Below are 24751 nucleotides of genomic sequence, written 5' to 3' on the forward strand. Positions count from 1 at the left end.
TTAACGACAGCCGGGAAGCGATTTCCCCGCGCATTCGTCCCGGTGTCTTCTTGGCGGACATTAGCCGACTAATGTCCGAATAACGAGCGGTCATCGACCACCTTGGGGGACTAGAAACCTGGGTCGAGTATTTCTGCAGGTCCTGCGAGTCGATACCACGAAGAGTCTAAATCCCTCAGAGACCCAGCTTGCGACTTCGGCCAAAGAAATCCACCGACCCCTCTACTACATTGACAAGAAAATGTCATTGAACCAGAGAAATCTGTCAATTCAAAGAATAATTACTTCACTCAGACCCGAATAAATTGAATGAAACGTTCCTTCCGAATTTGCAAAATACTTCTTAGGCACTGTTCAAAGGAATACTTCATTGATTCGAGGAATGTTCATTTCTCGGTACAGTAACGATAATTGTAGCCACGAACCAAGTGACATTCCTTGTTAGGACTATCGCGCATTTTTCAGGGCGTGCAAGTTTACGACATGACTTCATGATATCATGCGTTTATTTGGAGGTTTATCGGATGCGTGTACTTTCGATATCTCATCCGTGAGTTCACTTTAAGATTGCGTACTGAAATGATGAATTTCATGAGGATTTTTAACAATGTGTGCCCAAGATGTGGGAATTTAACGAGATCACGTCGCGTCCGTACGATCGCTCCTGCACCTGTTGCCGGTGCATCGGCGAGCTTAAAGCTCCTCAGTGGCCATTTGTTTACGTCAGAACAAACGCGGATGCAGGACGAGGAGATGCAGGGATGCAGGGATCTCGAGATGCGGCGATGCACATAAGCGAGCCGATCGCCCGCGATGGAAACTGGCTCGGCACGTGATGGCACCCGAATCGAAACGCCGATATATATCGCCAGTTCCCGATGCAGTTCCCGATGCAGTTCCGCGGATAGGTTATGGCCACTAATAGGGTGCATCGGCGCAAGAATCCCGTCGACAAGATGGCGACGCCTCGGAGTCGTGGACCGATTAGCGAGGTGTCCATTTCGAAACGCGATTGCTCGAGCGCCTCGGCATGCGCAGGATGCGTCGAGAAAACGAAAAATTTATTTAATTATCACCTTAATGGATTTTCTTGCCGAGCCAAGAGAGCGCATACGCGACCATATGCAGCGGGATTTTAAGGAGAGGTCGAGTAACTTTAAAAGGTAGAAGGTAAAAAAGGAAGAGAAAGAGACCTTTCATCGGTTGGTTTCGGAGCGGAATTAACGAATTACCATTTTTCATAATAAGGAGTGTTACTGATTTTCGATTACACGGAAAGAAATAAAGAGAAAAAAAAACATGATTGTAGTAATCGTAACCATATTGTAAAGTAATAGGTATACAGAGAAAAAATGTCACCGAACCAGAGACATATTTGTTTGAATAGTACCATTGAAATATTTTGGTTATCCGAAGAATAATTATTTTTCTTCGTCGGGAAGTATTAATCAGAAGGACTGTTTTTTGCTTTCTTTTGATCCAGTCCAGAGGCATAAATAAATAAATACTGTGTTTGATCGGTGCACTGGAGTCAGCGATCGGGAATGTAATCGCGTATGTAATCGGGGTATTTTTTGCCGGCCAGAAATCCGGTATCTTACAAAGTTGCCCACGGTGCATGGCGGCAACAGTATGTGCAAATGTCTTATATATCAGATTTGCCTGGGTAATGATAGATCCCCTTTCATTATCGGGCACGATAGCGCTCGGTCTTATAAATTGAAATATCAAAGTAATGAGCCCGCGCGAACATGCATTCCACCGTTTCGATAGCGAAGTGCACGGGTGTAACCGGTCTAATCGTGCATTAAATTAAACCCGAGCAGAAACCACCGGTTAAGTCCTATCTGCGGGGGTTTATCACTTTCCAACATTTTAATGAAATCGTTAGCAGATTACCTCCTGACATATTTTCCGATATTAGTTATGAATTCACGGTCCGGTAGCGCGCCGGAGCCTCGAGTCCCCGCTCACGTAACTTCGCGGTTAAATGTCAAATAATCAATGTCAATATCGCCAATGCTTAATTGGCGATCGATTAATCAACGTGTCGGTGCTAAACCGAGCAGCTCTTTTTTCGGGAAATTCTTTATCCTCACCTAACTTGCATCGGGAATTTTTTCTTATCACATTCTAACATCCTAACATTAGCGCGTTAACACCTGACATTTTCTTGAGATTAGTGATAACGAACCAACCGCCACATACACGTTAAAGAAGTCTTCCTTTTCCAGTCCCACAATTTCATAAACGTGAAAATATCATCGTCGACGCCGTAGATATATCTTAAATTGAGGAAGCACTTAGGGTGAGCTTTTTTCGCGACATGAGTGGGAGGAAGCTCATTGCAAGAGTCATTACCTGCATTTTCGAGGCAGGGTCGAGACACCTACAAGGCCGATAGCGTTGATGGGTGTGACTCCTGCCGGCATTCGCTTTGCATATTACTCGGCAGGGCGACGAGCGAATATAATACGAGAGCCTGGCGAAGAAGGTGTTCCTCCTTTCTAGAGGAGCACAACCGGTGGCTTTTAACGCAGTCAAGAGTGGGCGAGATTCTCCCCTCACCTGACGAGCCCCGGGGTCCCCTCCCACCTGTATGCCCTCCTCCACGTGCACATGCAATTACGCGCATCGCCCAGGCATCGGTCGACTTTGTCACGGAAATATGACGACATTTCCGCCCCGCTCTTCGGTTTCGATTTTGCAAACCTCGCGATCCCCGTTCCCACAAGTCCTCGAAAAAAAAAATGTCCGCAACCCGCGGCTCGTAATCCTCTTGCGGGGTACTCTTTCCTCCGCCATGACGTTATGGTGTATTGTGCTCGGGACTGTTGCAGGCGGCAGCTACAAAGGCTGCTGGCCAGCCTACTTCTGACGCACGACAACGACACGTTGCGTACAGAGTAACGACGGGTTATCGATGACAATTACGCGCCCAGTCGGGAAAAGTCGCCGTTTGTCGGCCCGCGGTCCAAGGGACCCACCACCCACGCTGGGAAAATTGCATCCCTTTGATAATAATGAAATTGATAATAATGAAATCCTCATCTTACCTCTTACCGATAAATTCGAGATAGAGGTAACTGGCACAACGCTAGTTTTTTTAGCGATGAGGAAATGCAATATCGAGTAGCTCACAGTCCTGAATGTCGCATCCTGCACATTTTTCAAGTTCCTTTAAAAAAATCGGGCTTGGAAAATCCTAACTGCATAGTCAGACAATAATGCACAATCGTCCAGGTCGAGAACCCGTGCGACGTTTTGCGCCAGAAGGCGGTGCAGGCGGTGCAGGCGGTGCAGGCGATGCACCGAGGGCCTAATGTCCATGCATCCATGCATCCGCGGTGGCATGGTGCGATTCCGTTACGTGGACGTACTGCTAGGAGCTTCCCACGCCAATTAAACATGACTCATTAACGGCCAGAAGCGGTAGTCGGGATCGATGCTTGGCCGAGGCTACCAACCCCTTCTATAACTCTCCTTGGAAGCAATCGGAACTAATCTCGACCATCCTCGCCGACCGTTGGCAATACGATATTGTGGCTGCCTGCCCGAACGGCTGCGGAACGGCCGCACCGGGAACGAAACCGGAGACCTTCGCCGACACCTCGCCATGCCTCGTCTCTGCAAAAATGGTCAAACTGGAGCAAATCTATGACTCCGCGACATTTTTCTTCGCTGATAATGACCATGGATCATCGCCAATTGCATGGCTACTCGATTATGGTAACCAGAAGAGCGCGTAAGGCGTTATCATCGATTCGGTGCATTTTCCTCTAGGCTGCACCATGGATGGAATGAGTTATCGCCGATGCATTTCATAATTGCATCCGATAATCTGAGTCCTTGGTCAAACTGGAGCAAATATTTGAGAAATATATGATAACGACCGTGGGTCATCGTCCATTTTACGGCTACGCGATTATGAGAATTCGATGCATTTTCCTATGGGCTGCACCATGGGCGGGGTGAATTATTCCCGATGCACTTTACGATTGCATCCGATAATCTGAGTCCTTGGTCAAACTGGAGCAAATATATGAGAAATATATGATAACAACCGTGGGTCATCGCCCATTTTACGGCTACTCGATGATGAGAACCAGAGGAGCCCGTTGCGGCGTTTCCATCGATTCGGTGCATTCTCCTGTAGGCTGTGCACCATGGACGGGGTGAGTTATTGCCGGGGCACTTGGCGATTGCTTCCGATAGTCGGAATCCTAGTTCTGGCTCTGCCGGCGAGCGTCGCGTCGCTTCGGCAGCCTTGGAATCCCGCGGCGTTTGACTCCGTTCACGATCGGCCCGGACTCCATGGTGTCCGTTAAAGGCAAGCATTTAGACAGACTGTGGGAGCACAGCGGACGGACCCGCTCGGCTCGGCCGAGGTTCGAGTACTCGCCACTCACCGCGAGCGGGAATTACGAGTCGATCGGAAGAGTCACCTCGAACCTCTCGGAGCCGATAACTCCGAGAGGTCCGACCGAGTCTCGCCGATTCGAAATGCCGGCCAGGGTTCGAAAACGTGTCTCAAGGTGCAATGAAATTGTCATTCCCTGAACATAAATATTTCCTCCGACCTGGATGCACCTGATCATTTTAAACATCAACACGTGATTATGGAGACCCTCGGAAAGAACGTGGTGCTCATGAAATTTCATAAAAAAAATACATCCGTTCTTGGTTCGTCTTTGCTAAACAATATTTTTTTTTACCTAAGAAAAAAGACATTTTTTTCGAAAGATCAAATTTGGTGAGTTTGGAAACCTTTATTTGGACCTCCGTAATCGCGGGCTGATGTTTCGGATGATGCGGTGTGCCCAGTTTGGAGATAAGTTCTAGATGTACTTTGACGTTTCGATATCTCCAGGGAGTCTTTTCAGGCAACGCGAGAGAACAGGTGTCTGAGACATTAGGAAGGATGTCTCATCCAAGGATGTTTGGGGCAGGAGAGTCGACCTTGCGGGATCTGGGATCCGGAGATCCAGGGATCCAGGATGCGTGGCCAAGGGCGCCCACCTCGGCATGGGTCGGGCCCAGTGGACACTCCCGGATCTCCAGGGTGTCGTCATCGTCGGCGAGCACGCGCTCGCGGCTCTTCTCCGGATTACGTAACTCCGCGAGTTATACCGCACGGGCTGTACCGCACCTTCGTCACGAGCGGCACATCGGCCGACGTTCCATATATATACTATCTACGGAGGACGCGGGACCTGGGCGCATCTGCCGGCCATTCAGGCCTTTGTCTCGCGAGCGTGGGCGTCAGGAATCTATTGTTGCGCCGCTCGTTTGGTACCTTCGGGGAACGATCCATGGACTCGTGCATCGGGGGATCGGAGCCCTCTTCCAACTTGCCAGGCGAAGACGAAGACGTATGGAGACGAGTCTCCGGAGAGATGGCCGTGTCGCGCTGGAAGGTGGAACCGCGACAAAAGGTTCCTCCGATCATCCGCTAACTAGGTCCACCGGGTGCCCCGAATCGGGGACCCGAACTCGGGTCGGTGGAAGTCGGTCAAAGTGGAGGAGACTTGGACTCGAACTTCCAAAGTCCACTTCTAGAGTTTCTCCACTCTCTTCCAAGGACACCAGGCGAGACCACTCTCCCTGGTCCACCGCATCATGCCCTGGACCAGCGATAGTTGGTCTCGAATTCTAACCAGGACAAGGCACCCAGGAAGTCGCATTTCCAAGAGCTCCTCCACTCTTCCGACTTGGTCTTGACCCAATCATCCTAACTTCCAAAGTCCACTTCTAGAGTCCCTCCACTCTCTTCCAAGGACACCAGGCGAGACTCTCAACTAGCACCCAGCTGATGGAGCCGTTATCAGGCTCCTGTACCGCATCATACCCTGGATCAGTTGGTCTCGATATCGATCCAGGAGGCACCCAGGAAGTCGCATCTTCGGGAGCTCCTGCCCTCTTCCGTGACATTTAGGATAGCTCGTCACCTTTCTCTCAGGTGCATTCTTCCTGCTCTTTCGACTCGAGGGGGGGAGCGTCTCCTTACGAATCCGCATCCCGCAGCATCCTAGCGCATCGCATGCCGAGGTGTGGCCAGACACGCGGGGTATTCCGACTCCTCGACCCGCGATATATCCCTATCTCTGGCCCGATAGGAGGCGCGTCTTTCGATTGTAACGCGCCGAGAGATTGCCTCGTCGACTTCTCGCATATCTCTCTGGCCGATTCACACGCGGCCCACGGGCCGGTCTTTTGACCGGCGCGAGCGTAATTGCGAGCTCGCGCCCACTTATCCTCGCCTTCCGAGATCCACTCGTTAGATCGGTCGCTTTGTGCCGGCCGGGTCGTTAGAGACCTCCTCTTTCTCTCTAACCTGAAAAAAAAATGGGAACCAAGTTCCGGCCGAGTCACGGAACCGAGGCCAGTCCGGCCCTGATGATCCCATGCTCTTCTCCGGCGTATTGCCAACGCTGAGGGAAGAATCTCCCCGAACCTAAGATATATTTCTCTGAACAGTGCCATGGAAATATTTTAAATATATATATAATCTAATTTTAGATGCGACATATAATCTGAAACTACTTGATAAGTAATGACAATCGACTTGTCGGACCCTAGGGCCTCCAGGATGCAACGGCTACTCCTATGAACCAAGGGTTTTCCTGAGGATCGTACCAAGTTTTAAATTTATTGAACTTGTTAATCATTTATCTAGGACTCGACTAAGTGATGGTAGATGAAGGTGTGATTAATATGCGAGATTTACCTCTCTGGACGTTGGGGCCCCCAGGATGCAGGGGCTACCCGGGCGGCGGGGCGCGCTGGCCCACCGCTTGCTCGAGAGCTCGCTCTCCTCCTGAAATCAAACCGGGAAAATTTACTCGACACTTAACAATGCACGGTTTAATATTATTAACTCACTCGGGAAATCATAGATTTTATTGCTCGATGACACGAGGAAATCGCAAAAAATCACCGAAACACTGTCCTGATTTTAAGGCCCGTCGTCCCTTGTTACGGAATCGCGTTCCTTATCATATGAAATCAAAGGAAATCGGTTTCTAAAGAAGGAAATTTCGTTTTCACAGATTTCCAAGGGGATAACCTCTCGATCACAAGTTCATCTCGTATCGGACTTTTGCATGGAAAATCTATAGAAATCTGAAAAGAGCACCCATGACCCGGACACCTCGACGAGGTACTTAGTCGGTACCGCGACCTTTGTGAATATTCAATTGCACCCCCGCAAACTCCGCCACGAAGGTAGTCCAAGATATGTAAGCAGTTCTTATCGCGAGATTAGCAGTCTACATTGCTCGGGATACAATGTGTAGTTGGTAAAGTGATCGCTTCATAAAAGGCGAGCAGGACTGGTTTCCTGGGTGCACCGACACCCTCTCGAAAACCGAGCACTTATCAACGCTTATCAACTCGCTTCCTCTTCCGGAATTTTCGAGATTACATTTCCTAAGCTCAACGGTTCTCCGTTACAATATGAAATCATTAGGGTATCGCGAAGGGGACATCAGGACATTTTAAATTGTATATCATGAACACGGAGGCTATTAAGAAGATCCTGATATCCATAAAATATGAATTTTTAAAAATTTTCTTTATAGACTTTTCTTTTTAATTTTTATGAAAAATGAAATTTTACGGGTGTCAGATTCTTCCACCTAGCCTCCGTGTTCACGTTGTAAATTTCGAGAAGGAAAGTTTCATTAACGATTGATTTCTCGGATGCCGCTTTCATATCCCCTTAAGCAAAATTCGAGATGGGTGGGAAATCTATCCGGCGTAATTCGTGCGGAAATTTACCACGAGTGATAACGGAGAGAGCTTCGGCAGGGCTCGGATAACGTGGAACGAAATGGAGTCGAGTAGACGCGAGATGAAGAGCGTGTTAAGTACCGACGATTACTCGCTGACACGCATATCGAGATAAGACCAATCGGCAGCTGATTACAAACTTGCGATCCAGATCTAGCGGCCGCCGTGATTTGTAGCTATCACTGCATACGCACTACGCCCTGCGGAACCGGTTTATTGCATTCAATGTGTACTCATACATAACGGCGGCCCGTGTTATGACAGTTGCACCGATAAGACCTCGCCTTGGCTATGATAACGACGAGTGGCATGCGCGCGATTCTAGCGCGTGCTCGGCGCGTGCGATTCTCCGCGGCCCAATTTCCTCGGAATTTTCTCCTCTTCCGGTTATCAATTTTTCCCCGAGAACATTCGCAAGAACGCTATTATCAGTGTTGCATGATACCGTCAATCGACTAATATTAAACTAGTTCATTAAAAAATGGAAAAATAATTCCAAGACGATTTTATCGATCATTGTCGCGTCTTGTTAATTGTTACGGATCGCGCTATCGATTTTCCCGCAATGCCGCGGAATAGAGAGCACGCGCTCGGTTTTTATTGTCCTCGGTGGTTTTCCAGGCTAGTCGTAAATCCATCGAGCAAAAGTTCATTACCAGATAGTCGGATAAACGTTAGGTCGATCCCGAGACGCGGTGCGATCGATAGACGGTGCGGAAAAAGAGCCGCAAAGACGCGTCGCGAGTCGGCGCGCGCCGAGCGGCTCTAATGGATCAATTATCCGAGTCATTTGAAATAAAACAGGGCATAAAGGCCCGGCCTCTCGGGGCTGGCATGCCGCGGTGTCATGGGGAAACAATTAAGATCGCATCTTGTGGCACGGTGTCAACGCGCGAGCGGCGAAAGCGCAAACCCCCGCGAGTTTACGAGCAGCGCGCCGACGCGCCGCAAACGCGGGACATTAACTTTATTACCCGCGAGACTCCTCGTGACGTCGATCCTTGATGTCTCTCGAACGAAAGTCTCGACCAAGAAGAGATTGATTAATATTTTTTATTAAGAAATTATTCCGGGATTTATTGAAAAATATTTAAATTCGACCCGTCGTCGAATATTGAGGAATGTTAAAGAACAGCGCACTGACGCGCTGGAAATACCCGACATTAATTTTATTATACGCCACGGCAATGCTTAATCAGAAGTCCTCGACAATTCGAACCAGAAGAAATTAATTAATACTTTTTATTAAGGAATTATTGAGGGATTTATTAAAAAATGCCGAGATGTCAACCTATTGCCGTATGACGTTCACGAGCATGCGCTGGAAGTACGCGACATTAATTTTATTATTCGCCACGGCAATCCGTAATCATCAGATGTCCTCGACAATTCGAACCAGAAGAAATTAATTAATATTTTTTATTGAGACATTATTGAGGGATTTATTAAGAAATATCGAAAGTCGACACTTTGCCGCGTGATGGGCAAGCTAGAGAATGACGAAACAGAGTCATGGTACGAGGCAAAATATTTTAAATTGCGAGTAAGACTCGTGGTAAATGAAAGGATGAAAAGGAAATGTTAATGTTAAAGTCCAAACGCGCAATGTTAAAATAAATTTTAAGGCAGGGGCTGAAGACATTTAAGGAATCTTAGAAGGCTGCACGAGAGGCGGTGAAAGACCTCGCTCGCGAAGACGACACAATTATGGGAGTCATTTCGAGTAAAACGGCGCAAGGACTCGGCAGGGGAGGTCCTTTTACGCCAAGCCCTGTCAGGATGAAACGATCAAGACCGCGTTTTGCGACACGAGCGGTCGAAACGCAAACCCGCGAGTTTACGGGCCACTTCCCGAGACGCCTCGACGTGCCGCAAATTCATGAGAAATTATTCGAATCCTCGGAGGAAAAAAAAAACAAGATAAACTCTCAGGACTCTCCGTATGAAGTACACGGACCATGGTTGATGACGTCGAAGATAACGAGTTCCGTGACCGCGAGGAGAACAATACGTCACGGCGCGTTACCTTCGACAAATTATGAGAATAAAGAGGATTTATATCGCCCTCTCGAAAAACCGGAGGAAAACGTAAATTTCGAGGTGATTCCGCGAGATAAGGGCGATTCGGACCCATGCGTCCTCAGTCACGTACTTGGCGCAAAACTCTACCGAGCCACCTAAATCGCTCACTAACAAACAAAAATTCATTTTTTTTTTTTTTCAACGAGACGAGGTTATTTTAATGACACGATAAATTGCGATAAAATTACATTGTCTCTGTGACGTCGCCTTAAGCCTCTAAATTAAATTCAAGAAAATAATGACATAACATTGCGTGTAATTGAAGTAAAACTGCCCTGACACGGTAAATGTACAATGTTACGTGTATTAATACATCTAATTCATAACTTTTCAATGCAACGATCGAAACCTTCAGTTACGAAGTGGAAAAAATGTATGTAAATTCCCATTGATTCTTATCAGTGGGTTATCAAGTTTCACCTACACATGAGACGAGTGAAAAATCCCTGCTGGAAATTGGAATTTATGGAAGGAGGGAATAATTTGAGGAAAAACGCGGCTCTGGGTGGCGGCAAAGGAGAGGTCTCGTCCTCGCTAATGGAACAATTAGTGCAGCCGGGAAATGCAACTCGAAATAAACCCTGGATGAGACATCTCGGTGCACTCGTCATGGCGGAACAATTAAGATCGCATCTCGGTGTCACCGTTGGAAAGCGCGAGTACTCCCCTTTATTGCGCCGGCAATTTCGCGCACGCGACGCGCGGTTATTAAAACGTTTAGAACAATTACACGCGACCGAGCCGTTCCGCGGCGGTTTCTTTTCCTTCCCCGCCTTTCCGCAAGGTCTTGCCAGGCTAACCGACCACCGGAGACGACCGGATAATAGATTTATTACGAGGAAACTGAAACGGAGCGATGCGTGCTCTCGGCTGGTCAACGATCAGAATCGAGGCCCCTCCTTTGCAAGAAACTCCGCTCTAGAGTGTTGCGTGCTCATGTTCGCGTTTACGGAGACGCGGCCGAGCCGCTTTAAGAGTGTTAAACTAAGTTAAGCTAAACGAATAAGCGAGGCGATGGAGAAGCCTGCGGATTATTCCCGGCCTCTGGTTTCTTGCGCTTCCCGCCTTTTTATTCCGCCACTTATGCTCGACCGCTGCTGGGCGGCGAGACGCATTATCGTTACTAAGATTTAGATAAATGTGCGAGACGGATAATCAATGAGGCTCGCCATAATTTTTTTTTTCCTTTATTTCTACGATATATTTTCCTTTAAATGTACGAATTGAATTATTAACTGATGGGTATATTTTAGTAGTATTTTAATTTCCAAATAATCCCCACCGCATGTTGATGGAAGCTGGAATAAAATCGTAATTGGCCGTGCAAAAATATATCTATATACGGAATTTTTACAGGAAATTCCGGGTAGGTAGGTGGAGTTCCAAAATGTGCATTTCCAAGTGGATCATCATCGTGATAGAGGGTGAGATGAAGAAATGTAGATGTCGGGAAGTATTTGGAGAAAATTAAATGTAGAAAAGTAGGGCTCCAAGGGGAAGAACTGATAAGACGGAAGAGTCATTTGCGACAGAATGTGCACTTTCAAGTATGACCAAGCACCTTAGTCGACGGCCACCCGAGCGATGGGATACGGGAATGATTAAATTCTAGAAACCCGCGAGAAAGTCCTCATTGGATGGAAGTTGCAATAAAATCATGTTTCGCGCAGATCGGCAAACAGACAAAATGGAAGCTCGGCAGGCTCAATCGAGGACGCGTAAATCAGAAACGAGGAAATAAATTAACCTCGATAAACCGGGGAGAAGTTGTGGATTCGAGAAAGCGAGAGTAAGGAGCCGTTAATTACGTCAATTTGTCAGAGGACCTCTTTTTCCCTTAGCGGCTGGGAAAATCTACCGAGACAAAGCGAGGAGAAAGAAAGAGATCCAAGTAACACCGGATAAGGATCTAGAGACGCGTAATCAATTTTTCACGTTATCGCAAACAAATGGCATCGGCTCGGTCCAGATTCGTCCTCCATTTTTGCGCTATGAAAGATGGCTCTGACGTTAACACATTTCCCGGAAACAGGTAATAAGGAAACTAAGTGCACTTCCACTTTCTCTTCGCACCTCGCAGAGATTGCTGAAAAATCGAGACGCGAATCGCTAACAATGAGGGCAAATAAATCGAATACAGGCGCAATGGAGGTACATTCTTCCCGCTTTCTTCAATCAAGGTACCTTGATTCGAGCACATTAGAGGCCCGGAATAAACGAAGACGTGTGAATGCGCTTCGCCCCGTGATTGCACATGCCCATATTCTGGCAATACGATGCCGATATTATTATCGCCACATTACGTATGTGCCGCAACATTACGCAGTACTCCGTTTAAAACCGACGTTACGTTTTACTTTCCCAAGATTTCTCTTATTTTCCGTAATACTGCGAGATTGCAGACGGGATTGAATCTCGTGGATGATAATCCGGAGGTGGGCACGTTTCGTTGGGGAAATTTCCCGCGAGCTATCGAGAATATTTGCGAAATCTCCATCGGTACCGCCTAATTACCATTCACGTTCCGCTTATAGAAAAGAGGATAAAAAATAATTAATATTCAACGGAGGCGCGCGACCTACCTAAAGCATGGCATTTATCTTCAATAGGAAGGAAATATTTTAAAGCTCAACCTCCCGAAAAAAATGGGAATTCTGGAACTTTGTCTAGTGAAAGGAGGAAAGCAAGGGAGTGTTCACTCGGAAACCAGTGATAACGATTTTCTTATATGAGAACCGATTGTCATTCATTTCCCATGATAAGCGACAATGCAATTCGGTAAAAAGTGTCGTTCGGCAATTTTAAGCTGATTTCCACGCGACATCGAATATTAAGATCCATGATTTCCCGAGGGAATATCTCCTCGAGACTCTTCCTTAGATGCAAAGGAGGGCAAAAATATCGACTCGGCAGCATGTCTTCTGTTCAATTAGCAGAAAATAGATAAAGGCACCCGATATCTCATGGAAGATGGACGTTTATAGTCGTGGGATTTTTTCCCGATAAAAGGACCAACCTCGAGTCCAACCTATCGAAGGTGAGCACTTGGGAATATCCTGGCGCCCTTTTCGCGGCGTCGATTCCCACGGTGGTTCGAGTCGTTAATGGATTAGAGGTTTTTCGCGTGGACCGTTCTAATAGAAATTTTAACGCTTATCCGTATCACTCGCGTAATCCCACTCTCGGGCGGTGAGTTACGACAGCGGGATGGCTCGTAAATTTCAACTTTCGGTCATAAAAACAGGACTATGAAAATGATTTGCAATGCGGTAGAGAGGCACAGCCGATCTCGTGCGGTCGCGAGACCATGCCGGGAAGCCTGAAGTCTGAAAGCGTCTACCTTCGTCTACGTGTAACCACGTACGCGCCGGTAGTGCCCCCTTTCCATACGCAACCGCCGGCTTAAGAAGGCGGCTTACATAACCCCCGTGTATTAGCGGAATATTTATAATATTAATTGTGCAACCCAACTTATTATATGTCCATTACACCAAGGGTCCGGTTAGAAAGGCGACCGAGAGCCATTCTACGTCTCCGCGAGATCTGCAGCGCCCGGATTGCATTGCCCCCTTCTCCCTCTCTCTCTCTAATGTCGCTTAAATATTTACCGACAAGCCGAGCCTAACCCTTCGAATCTCGCATGTCGGCCGACTGCATCGAGGACTTAAGTCGTCCCTCTTGACATTTTTTCCTGTCGCTTTAACCGCGAGAAAGGACCTAGGATTTATCTCCTCGAAATTCGACTTGCATCCTCGCGGTGCAGGGGATGCATTTCGGCCTTTTCTGACATGCGAGATCGTGGGATGCATTTCCTTTTCGAGAATAAAAATCAGGAGATACTACTCTACCGCCTTGATTTTCATTTTCGAGCTCGATTTCTTAGGTGGAAAGGAAATTTTAAGGTGATATGGAAAAATCATACTATACACATATATATATCGAAACGTCAAAATAATTATAAAGCTTTTCTACAAACAAGGTGCACCGAATCATTTGAACTTTCAGCACGTGATTATAAAGCCCCTAAGGAAGAACGCGATGCTCGTGAAGTTTCAATTTTAAAAAAGGACTTTTTTTTATTCATCCCAGCCTAGAACCAAGGACACATATTATTTTTGAAAAATGAAACTTCACGAACATCGCGTCTTCCTTAGGGCCTCCAGATTCACGTGGGGAAGTTTTAAAAGATTCGGTGCACTCAATTTGGAGGAAAATTTTATAAATATTTTTCACGTTCCGATATGACATTTTTAAACACCTTAAATGTCCAAAGAATGTTGATAAAGTCTTGGTAAAAATTCAGGAGGTAGGCTGGACTCTGGATTAGGAGTTAGTAGACATGTTAATAGGGTAAGGTAAGGACTTCTCTGTATAAAAATTCAATTCGATTTAAATTGGCGAATTTCCTTTAGAACTCGACGTGGAAGCGGAAACGTACTTGTACGATTCCAGGACTGGCGCGCAGGCGGTTGACGCATTCAATAAGGAAAACAATACCTCTCCTTGATTTATGGGAGCATTATTACCGACCTACGTGCCGCGCTTATATATCCACGTATGTATATTACATAACCGAGGACCGGAGCTTGTTGGGCGAACGCTACCGCACTGCGCGTCGTTTCAGAATTTCTTAAAGGGTCGTTGGCATCTCGCAAATGTCGCCCGGAATGCGAAAATTGACGGGTTCGCTCTCCCTCGGGATTTTTCACGGGAAAATCGAGGGTAAACCCGTTGCCGATGAAACTAACTGGAAATGTCGAAATTTACTTAAATTCCATCGACAAATTGATTTTCGATGGACTACGAAAATGTCTTCAATTAAATCATGCCTTGCTGAACGGTCAGCTAAAAAAATCGGTTTAAATTCAGTAGGCAAATTCAATTGAGGCATTGAATCATACCTTGCTCAAGAACCAGGTGAGGGTTTAATTAACAGTCTCAATGTGCACATTCGTGATAACGAAGATTCCTGCAAACAGAGGGGACGACTTCTCCCAAATGTTTTTCCACAAATCGAGGTTAAGCCTGAGGCGAAAAAAGCCTTCGATCGCCCTAATAATAATTAATTGAAATTCCACAGGCAAATTAATTCCATGCAATCGACCGCATAAAACGTCTCCATTTAAGGCATTAAATCATACGTTGCAGAAGGACCAGAGAAGGATTTAATTAACATTCCGAAATGTTGTACACAGTTGCGATAACGAAGATTCCCGCAAAAAGAGGAGGCGACGAGGAACGAGGACGAATCGGAAGATCGATGAATGTTGGTTTAACGATTCCAGAGAGATATTAAAGAGCACTTTCCCGAACAAATGCGGCGACAAGGAAGCACAGGTTTCTGCACCGATGTCTGTGCACTGGGTTTGCATTAAACGATACTCAATGGACGTACACACGTGCTTAATGACGCGGCTTGATCGGTGCATAAACATCGCGATTCGTTCATCCCGAACGAGCCCAACGATCAATCGATCGTTAAATCGAACGTAATCGTTCAGCCCCGAAAGTAATGACATTCGTTAAAATAACTGGGAGCGATTCGAGGAACCGATCGCGGGACATATCGGCCGATCGATATTTCGGCCGAGTTTTTGGCGGGCCTCGAGGGTGCCCATCGATCGGCTCATACATCTCCCCTAATGAGAATTAGTCAATTAGGGCGCCGATACCGTTGCCAAACCGGTCGAATGTACCCGTCAAAAAGCTGTCAACGAGCTCGAGAACCCGATGCCATCGAGGAATCCCACTGGTAATTGCATCGTGCCGGCATCTTTACGGAAGTGCAACTTTCTAAGATAACGAGGGATGGGCATCTTCGCCCGAGGAAATTAACATCTTTTTACCCGGGGCACTTTTTCTTATCGAGCCTCGAATGGCTGATATCCCGATTCCCAGCTCTTCGTTTAATGCCACTCTGCGACGAGGAAGTCCCACATTTTTACGATGGGTACCCATTTTTACCCAACTGCCACTTTCTAAAGTAACCAGGTACTAAATAACGGGTCCAAATAAAAATTCACTACTTATCAGCCGGCAACTTTTCTTTATCGTTTCTCTCACTCGGACGTCAGATAACGCGATTACGAGGTTTTCCGATTAGCACGGGAAATCTGACGGAGTCCCGAACAAATCCTGTGTCAGTGCGATAGATTATCAGGCTTTCCGCAGAGGTGCGACTTTCTACGATAATGAGATACAAGATGTTGGATCTAGGGAAAAATTAACACCTTTTAAGAGAGGATGGGTTCTCTTATCGGGGTGGGAAATCCGCCGATTTGCCGAGAAAATTGCACAACGGTGTTATCATAGATAATCTAACATTTTCCTAAAGGTGCAACTTTCTAAGATAACCAGATACAAAATGCTGAATCTAAATAAAAATTTCTTTTTTTTTTAAAAAAGGGTATCTTTATCCAGCATAAAAAAGAGACCGAACCATATCTCTCACCCCGAGCGTCAGATATCGTGATTACGAATTTTCCGTTTAACGCAGGAAATCCGACATCGTGCCGAGAAAAACGTACACCGGTATTACCGCAAATAGACAGGATGTTTTTGCGGAAATGGAGCTCTCTAAGATCCCGAGATGCAAGATGCTGGGTCTACCTAAAATTTTTCAATGAGGACATTTTTTATCGGGAATAAGTGATAGAGGTCGAACCGTATCTCTCACCTCGAGCGTAAGATATCGCGATTACGAGCTTTCCGTTTAACACGGGAGATCGAGCCGTACAACGTTATTACGCTAGGTAATCAGATAGTGAGAAACCAGTCGTATAACACGGCACAATATGGGCGCCCACCATAAGTGAAATAGACTCGCGTGCCCACGCATAAATAATGTAAGCTTTTAATTTCCATGACGGAATCCCCGTTCTTCCCGGTCCGGGTGAAAGTCCCGGCGAGTGCTCTTCCTCGCGGTACGCGTATGAATTATGCTCGGATAGACGAGAGCAATCGAGTAAATCATGCCACGAGCACGGCACGTGTTGTTGGCCGCGCACATATCAGATTATACGTGAGGTTGGTTAACTCGGTTTTGCCGGTTTGCGCCCCCGGAAAGTTTACGGGCTCGGCTGCGTTTCAGCGGCTGAATCGGCATTTTTCGCCCGGGTAATTACGCGCGCGTAATTAGTCCCCGTCGGGATAGTGCATAAATAACCAGATCCCCATGGGAACGTCTCGTTACCAGTTAGGCGAGTCGCCGAGGACGAGACCGGAGAGTCCCACCTCGTGCGAGATAACTAGCGCCTCGGCTGCATGAAAAATGCATCTGCACTCGCGAGATGACGGAACCGATCTCTACCCCGAGAAAACAAAAAGAAAACGTCATCGAGTCTAAGAAATGTTTCCTTGAACAGTGCCGAAGAAACATTCTGTTAATTCGCAGGATTTCCGTGAAATAAACTCAAACTCAAATTAATTATCATCGTTCGAAGAATGGCGTCTAAGAAATCTTTTGTAAATTCAAGGAATGATTATTTGCATTTCTTTTTCTTTTCTTCCTTTCGCAGCGTAGCGTCTCGACCTCGCCACTTTTTCTCGAGAATGGGTTGTCAAAGATGTTAAATCCTCCCAGGGATCGAAATCGATCGTTTCGAGCTCGGCGCTGTCGGCGGTCCTGGCGAATGCACTGAGTGCATCGAGTGCACCGAGTGCACCGCGTGAAATAGAGGCTCGGATCCACGTGTAATAAATTTTTCCCCCGGGATAAACTGCAGGGCCATCGATTTTACAGCGACCCGAGGGGCGCCGATAAGAGCGCCGCGAGTAGCCGGTTATCAGTGCGCGAGATAAGCCGCTGGACCACCCGGCGCACAGCATCCGGGGCAGAAACGCCTTCGAGAGCCCTCGACTAGTCGATCGATCTCCCCGGCTGTCGCTTCCACGGCATTCGTTTCAGATCTTGTCGCCCTATCAATTAACTATCGGCCCGGGAACTCGAAGTCCGAAATTTCCGCCACGACGGCCCGTCGAAACGCCGATAGCAATTATGGAAGACGGTGAGATTAACGGATTACCCTTCTGTCAAAATGGTCAAAAAGAACTCTTCATAAAAAAAATCAATAAGAGAATTTTAATTAACACAAGGTACACACATTTCGTCCTTTAATAATACCATAGTAATCGTAGCATTGATTTTTTTTTTTCATAATTTATGAACATTTTTTAATGACTCGAGTGTTTCGCTGATATCCTCTTAAGGGGATGTGAAAGTAGCATCTGATGGGTCAATTGTTCATGGAGCTTTTTTCCAATCTGGGTATACTGAATGGTTTCATACTTTGCAACGTGAATATGGGGGCTATAAGGAAGGTCTTAACAATTAAATTCTATTGTTTATAAAAAAATATCCAGGGTGAAATGAGAACATCTTCGCCGTGAAAAGGGGCGGGAAGAGGCGATCAATCCCAATTGAGAGATTTCCAGAAGAGCATCCTCCCCTCGGGGATGCTGCGCGTCGATCAATGGGATCTCGATCGAGAGCCGAGGCACGACCGCGGAAAAGTTTACGACTGGCGAGATCCTCGATAAAGATGTACCGCGGAGTCGTTGGGTGCCCAGGAAAAAATCTTGAGCAATTAATAACGATTATCTAAGAAGTACGTAGCGCACTTAGAGCCGCCTCGGCGGGAAGCGGCCCAAGCCCGCGTAAATTTATGGCAAACGGTCCGCCACTCTTTCCGCCGGTTCGCTCGGAATAATTATAATTCATAGCGACAAGCCCGGTATAGGGAGAGCAAATATGCCAGCGATAATGTCTAAAAGCATAAATTCAGTGAAAATAACGTTCGACGGGGCAACGACGGGGCGCGAGGGGAGCTTTAATCGCCCAGCCGCCGGTTAAATTAATTAAGCTCTGGGCACGCGATACTGGCCTGTACTCTTCGTAAATTCGTTCGGGGGCCATTACCATCCGGAACCTGTGCAGAAAATAAAACTAAGGATGCCCGGCCTCGACTCCGCCCCAAGCCACGTAAATCCGCACGAGGGGGAACGGGGTAAAAATTCGCCCTCTGCCCTCTGAAAGCACCTGTTCCGCGTATACCGCGCCGTGGATAATATTAAAAAAAATAATAAAAATCGAGGCAAGAAACTTCATGAACAAAAATTCTAAATGACCTATCAACGCTGTTGTCAATTGATATTCCAGCGATCGCAGCGCCGTCGAGGATATGCTCGGAAAGCAGGCCTGATATGGGATTTCTCAGGGAAATTTAAAAAATCCAGGAAAAGTATTTAGTTAAAAAAAGAGTGTACATTTTAAGGAACCTTCGAACACTGCGAGCGAAATTGAAGAGACCACAGGGAGTTACGGAGTTTCCCGCGGCGAACGGCAGCGATTTCCGGCGGTCGTAAAGCAGGCCTAACGAGCGACTTTTCTCCGCGGCGGAATTGAATTATCATGCACGTTTAACCCGCAATTATAAATTTCCCCGCGGACGGGACCGGGTTTTCTCTTTTCCCATAGGCCCGGCCCGCGAGCGATCATCTGCCCGTTCGAGAGCGAGCGGCATTAGGATTCCGCAGGCGAGAGCCGTAAAATCGGCCGCACACGCGTGATCCTGACTCTCGCCGTCTGACCCGTGACTCCGGCACTGATGAGCGGTAAGAGCCGCCGTTACGGCGCGTTAAAAACGCGCGGTCCGCGTCGCCGCGACCCCCCGCGAATCGGCACCCGATTAACGAGCGTGACGAGCGGGACGGAAACGCCTGCGCTCGCGCGACTCGAGTCTCTCTTGGTCTCCTCTGAAAGTGCATTAAAGAAAAAAAAGAAAAAAAGTGCACGCTGATTGTAAACACTTATCGTAAGTAAGGATGCGACGCTGCGCGGAAGAATCGCTATGAGGATTCCGTCGCAAAAAGGGACCCTCGTGAAGAGGAAATGCATTTCCGTGGATATTGATAACGCGTCGAGGGATGGCATCGGGAGGAAGATGCACTTGATCCTCTGCGCCCCTTATGCATAAGTGCATTCAAGAAACATTGATGTTCGAAGACGCAGGGGCGGTTCTGATTCGAATCAGGAAACGAGAAAATTCATTTCCAGGTCCCTCCTGTTTTTTTTTTTTTTTCTGAAAGTGCATTGAAAAGTGCACACTAATTGCAAGCGACACTTATCCTGAGTCTGAGGAAGAGTGCAAGGATATCCGGGAGGATCGATGTGACGAGTTTGTCAGAAAAAGTGACGCTAACGAAAAGAAGAATTGTTTTCCGAGGATACTCTGAAGTCAAGGTGGAGGATACTTAACATGTCGAGAGGTGACATCCGGAGGAGGATGCACTCGATCCTCTGCTCCACACAAGCGTAAGTGCATTCAAGGGAGATGTCGAAGACACAGGGTCTTTCCGATTCGAGTCAAGCAACGGGAAAATTTATTTCCGCGATTGGCTAAACCTTTTTCAATTACCCGGTTCTTTTTTTTTCATTTCCCCAGGATGCAACCTGTCCGTATATGCACGTATGACCCGTCGACGGGTTTGCGCGGGCGATAATTAAAACGCAAAGGCCGCACTGGCCGGGTTACGCGTGAGTATTTGCAGCTTTCCGCGAAGCGGGCGGCAAAGGTCTCTTGATCTACGACATTCTGCGGCGTTTCCGCGCCGTTTCTGCCGCCCGGCCGTATACGTGAGTGCAATACCCGCTCCGCGGTATAAGGGCGTCGCGATTCCGCGCCGGAAAGGCACCGATCGACGTCGATGGAAGAAAAAGAGATGCACTTTGGTGCATCTTGCATTCCCTCTTAATAGGAATTTTTTCTTCACTTTCCGTACCGATGCACCCGCGGCGCAACATAAAGGCGGCGCGATTCGGCGCCGTAAAGACACCAATTAGCGCGATTGAAGGAATGCATTTTGGTGCATCTCGTATTTCCCCTTAATAGAGATTTTTTTTTAATTTTTTACCCCACGTTTACGCATTTCCATCGCCGTTCCACGTGCGTCCATTTGTGCCGATGCATCCGCTACACGGAGGTGTTAAGTCAACGCATATTAGCCATTGGAGATGCAGCGCTAAAAACGCATCTCCTCGCGCGTCCAAGCCACGCGATTCTCCCGGTAAATCCACGATAAAAGTCCGGCTGACAAATCGGCGCCCATCCCATCTGCACTTCGTCCTCCATTTGCATACTCCTACTCCGCGCTCCGCGTGCCCATTTGCGATTTAAACGCCCATTCTCTCCGCTAATACGGCTAAAGTGGAATAGGAAAATCCGCGGGGACGGCGCGTGAATAAATCGCGCCCGATTCGGCGATAAAGATAACACGGCAAAATTCGCGCTTTCCCACGATTTACCGGAGCGCGAACAAACAGCTGATCGCTGCATCTCGTGTGTACGTGCGCGCATGAAAATGGAAATTAAGCTAGGAAAATAAATAACGCGAAGGTTAATATCTTTCTATCCCGCGTTCGATGTTTGGCATTATTAATCGCGGGGTGATTGGACGTAAGCGATATCCAGAAAATGATCTCCGAGTCGGTGTACCTCGCCTTTGTGCATTTCGTGGCCGCGGGGGCGCAACGACTCGAGGAGCGGAGTACCTTCAGTGGTCATGTCGACATGCGCATAAGTATACATCTTACATACCGTCGGGTACGCGACGCAAGGAGACACCGCGGAGCCGCCTGCGTGTCCCTCGGGATTCCTCCGGTCTGAAACATCGCAAAGCTCTCCTGCGATGCGCACTTCTGACGCTTCCGATGGGCTTTCTCTCGTCCGAGATGCCACGGCACTTAGGGTACAAGGTAATAATGGAGCGCGTACATAGTCCCCGAGGAAACCCACCTCGAGCGGCGATTCCGCGCGTAGGAGGCGGGTAATAATATCGCGGGGCGCTTATCGCGCGACTCGCCGCCGATGCGGAATAGCCGCATTCCGTGCCGACGGGAAATTTGACCGAAGGAGGAAGCGCGTCTCTTCCGCCATCGAACGCACCCCGGAGAACCGCATGACCTTTCCTAAGTATCCAAACGCGAATAACGCAGGAGACGCGAGATAAGATCCGAAGGGGCCCTCGCGTAACCGGAGACGCGGCAGGATTCGAGGGGCTCGGGTATCTTACGAAGGATTTTTATTAACAAATGAAGGCGTTAATGTACATCCGAGGGAACGAAACCGCGTCGCGATCGGAGCAGTGGTTCTTGAGATAAAAAATTCCGAAGTTGGGGGATGGATAGATCGGTCAGGGAGCGCGACTGAGTCTCGCGCCAAGTACGTTTTTCGGAGGCAATCAGACTGAGAATGAGTTTCGCGCCAAGAGTGTGTATTGGAGAGAGAGCGAATGAGGGTGGCGTCGAATAAAAGTATGAAAAAATTCGTAGTCGAGTTTCACGACAAATGTTTCTCCGAGGGAGCGCGACTGAGTTTCGCGCCAAGTGCATTTTTCAGCAGGAACGCGGCGACGGTTTCCTTCCACAGTGAAATGCAAAGCGCGTGTGCGGTGTCTCCCGAGAGGGTTGGGATAAAAACCGCTGGACGGAGTCTCGTCGGGGATTTTTTCCGCAAACGCGGCAGCCGAGCGATCCGAAACCGGGGACTCGGCGAATCGGCCGGTAAGCGCGATCCGCCTCGAGCGACGAACGTTTTGTCGCCGGTGATTGGCGTTTGAAAGGACAAGCGCGTACAATGCAATTACCCTGGCCTTAACCGACGTGGATTCAAAGGTTTCGCGGTGAAAAGATATTGCGCAGGAGACGGGGTACGGGCATGGCGCGTCGCGTAACGAATGGTCACTCTTGGTCATTTCTTCGGTCACCGAGCAAATCCCGCGCGCCCAGGAGGGTACCTCGTTACGGCCTAAAGGGTTAAATAAGAAAATAAGGGTCGAATCCCTCTCGTCGCCGATTCCGCGAACCGCTCGCGAGGGCTCGCGCCGATCCTCCCTCCGATCGATCAATCACCCGAGATCGATGGTCCGTCCGCGTCGCGGCCATTTTTCGGCGCCTCGCGCCTCGCGGAAACTCGCGAAGACGCACTTTGCGGTCTGACTTTACGACCGAGCGAAACCGCGAGACGAGAAAAAGAGGCTCGACTCTGAATTCGCCGAGTCGGCGTTTACGAGCTGTCGTGGAAATTAAATGCTCGATTTATGCCGCGAAGTGTTTACCTGCAAAACTCGTCGCGTTCGACGGCGACGTGTCAATCAAACCAAATCTGCCTGGTCTATTTTTCACAATGCGAGCAATCGCACGTGAAGATCGATTTGTTATCGATGCGTTTAACACCAAGTACTCTTATCGTAGGAGGAGCGATTGAGTTTCGGGTCGACTTCATTTTTTAAAGGAGGCGCGACTGAGTTCCGCGCCAAGTGCATTTTTTTTCGAGAAGTTACGGCTAAGTGCCGTGCCAAGTGCATTTTTTTTCAAGAACCGCTGACTCAGGAAGCCTGAATTTTTTATTTGATACGAGGAATCACGTCGCCGGTGATTTCTATGCAGCCCTCGAGGCTGTAGCGTCGATCGGCGGTGCATCAGGGAGACGAGACGGCTGGGTGGGTACGAGGTGCGGTTGCAAAGATTTACGCGTCGTCGCATAACGAAGGGGACTCATCAGCATCCGTAATGGCGGCGGAGCTTTCAGCCTTTGTCTAGTGTCCCCCTGCCCCGTCGACGGGCCCGGCTTGAGGTCTTCAATCAATTTAATTACTCCTTCGAACGGCCGTAGACCATACGGGGACATCTACCGGCGCGAACTGCATCGGGACGAGAGGCTCTCCGGTGACTTGTCTCCTTTGATAGCACTAAATCACCTTAAGTGACTACAAAATTCCTCGACTCGGCCGAAAAAATCCCTGACGGACACAGCCGAATAGAAAGCCGCCGATTAGACGAAAGGCCGATTAAAATCCCGCCGACAATTAATCCCAGCGTACCCGAACTACATTAATTCAACCTGAAACTGTACCCCTTATCTACCCTGCATAAAATTTCAATTTTCATTCCAATAATTTCTTTAGCTTTTAAATCATGAAAAAAAAGGGAGGAACAAATTTGGGAAGAGGAGAAACAACGAGTGCCCTCAAGATATGTCAGGGAGTGGACAGCTGATCTTGACAGCATTCCCGTGCCGTCCACGTGGGCTACGATACATGTTAATAAAAAAAATTGCGCACCTAGACAGCACCCGAAATATTATCCAAATCTACAGAAGCTAATTTCTTTCTTTTTTCTACACAATTTTAATTTTCATTTAAATCATTTCTTTAGTTTAAAAAAAAATCGTAAAAGAGGGAGGGACAAATTTGGGGCGAGGAGCGGCAACGAGCGTGCTAACTGCCCGTCCAGGTGCATCCAAAGAGTACGTCGTTTGACGCAAGCCGAAGAGCGCAATTACGGGGCCCGTTTCATGGAAGCGCTCATTTTCAGGGAATTATAATATAATAAAGGGACGCGACTCGTTTCGAGGTTGCGAAAGGGGCGCACACGTGCGTCGATTACGTCCACGTTAAGAGGAAGAGGATAATAGTTCGAGGGCGATTCGCGGTAACGCTTTATGACTGCGTTAAGGAGAGACCCCGAAGAGGAGCCGCAGAAATTATCGCGATCCCGTGGGAGCCTGAGTCTGGAAGGTGCGTCTTATCTCCCCCAGATTTAGGTGAGGAAAGAACTAGAAAGAACTAGCCACTCCGAGAAAGCCCAGAAAATGGCGAGCTCTCTCCAAGCACCCACGCCGGGGCGATCCGAAGTGCATTAACGAGCTTATTATATCGGAACCACTCGATGGTGGCATTGTTCGGGCAGGCCTAATCACGGGAATTTGCATAACGCGCCATACGTTACGTGCAGCGGCTTGCGTAATGGTCGCGGTTCCTTCGATACGCCCGAGGCTGAAGAATCACCCGGAGATGTCCAGGAAAATTCCTTGGGCCCCTG

General features: G+C 48.0%; 1 protein-coding gene across 2 annotated transcripts in view; it reads right to left on the reverse strand.

Moving 5' to 3' along the window:
- The window catches only part of LOC105704113 (putative uncharacterized protein DDB_G0271982), a 287296-nt gene that overhangs the window by 166484 nt on the left and 96061 nt on the right, over nt 1-24751 (reverse strand). For both annotated transcript variants that reach the window (XM_012433061.1, XM_012433062.1), the window contains exon 3: nt 6728-6817. In XM_012433061.1, the coding sequence (XP_012288484.1) occupies nt 6728-6817 (90 nt within the window). The remainder of the gene's footprint in view (nt 1-6727; nt 6818-24751) is intronic.

The sequence above is a fragment of the Orussus abietinus genome, unplaced genomic scaffold (assembly GCF_000612105.2).
Source record: "Orussus abietinus isolate OABI.00-Male unplaced genomic scaffold, Oabi_2.0 scaffold7, whole genome shotgun sequence".
Classification (NCBI taxonomy): Eukaryota; Metazoa; Arthropoda; class Insecta; order Hymenoptera; family Orussidae; genus Orussus; species Orussus abietinus.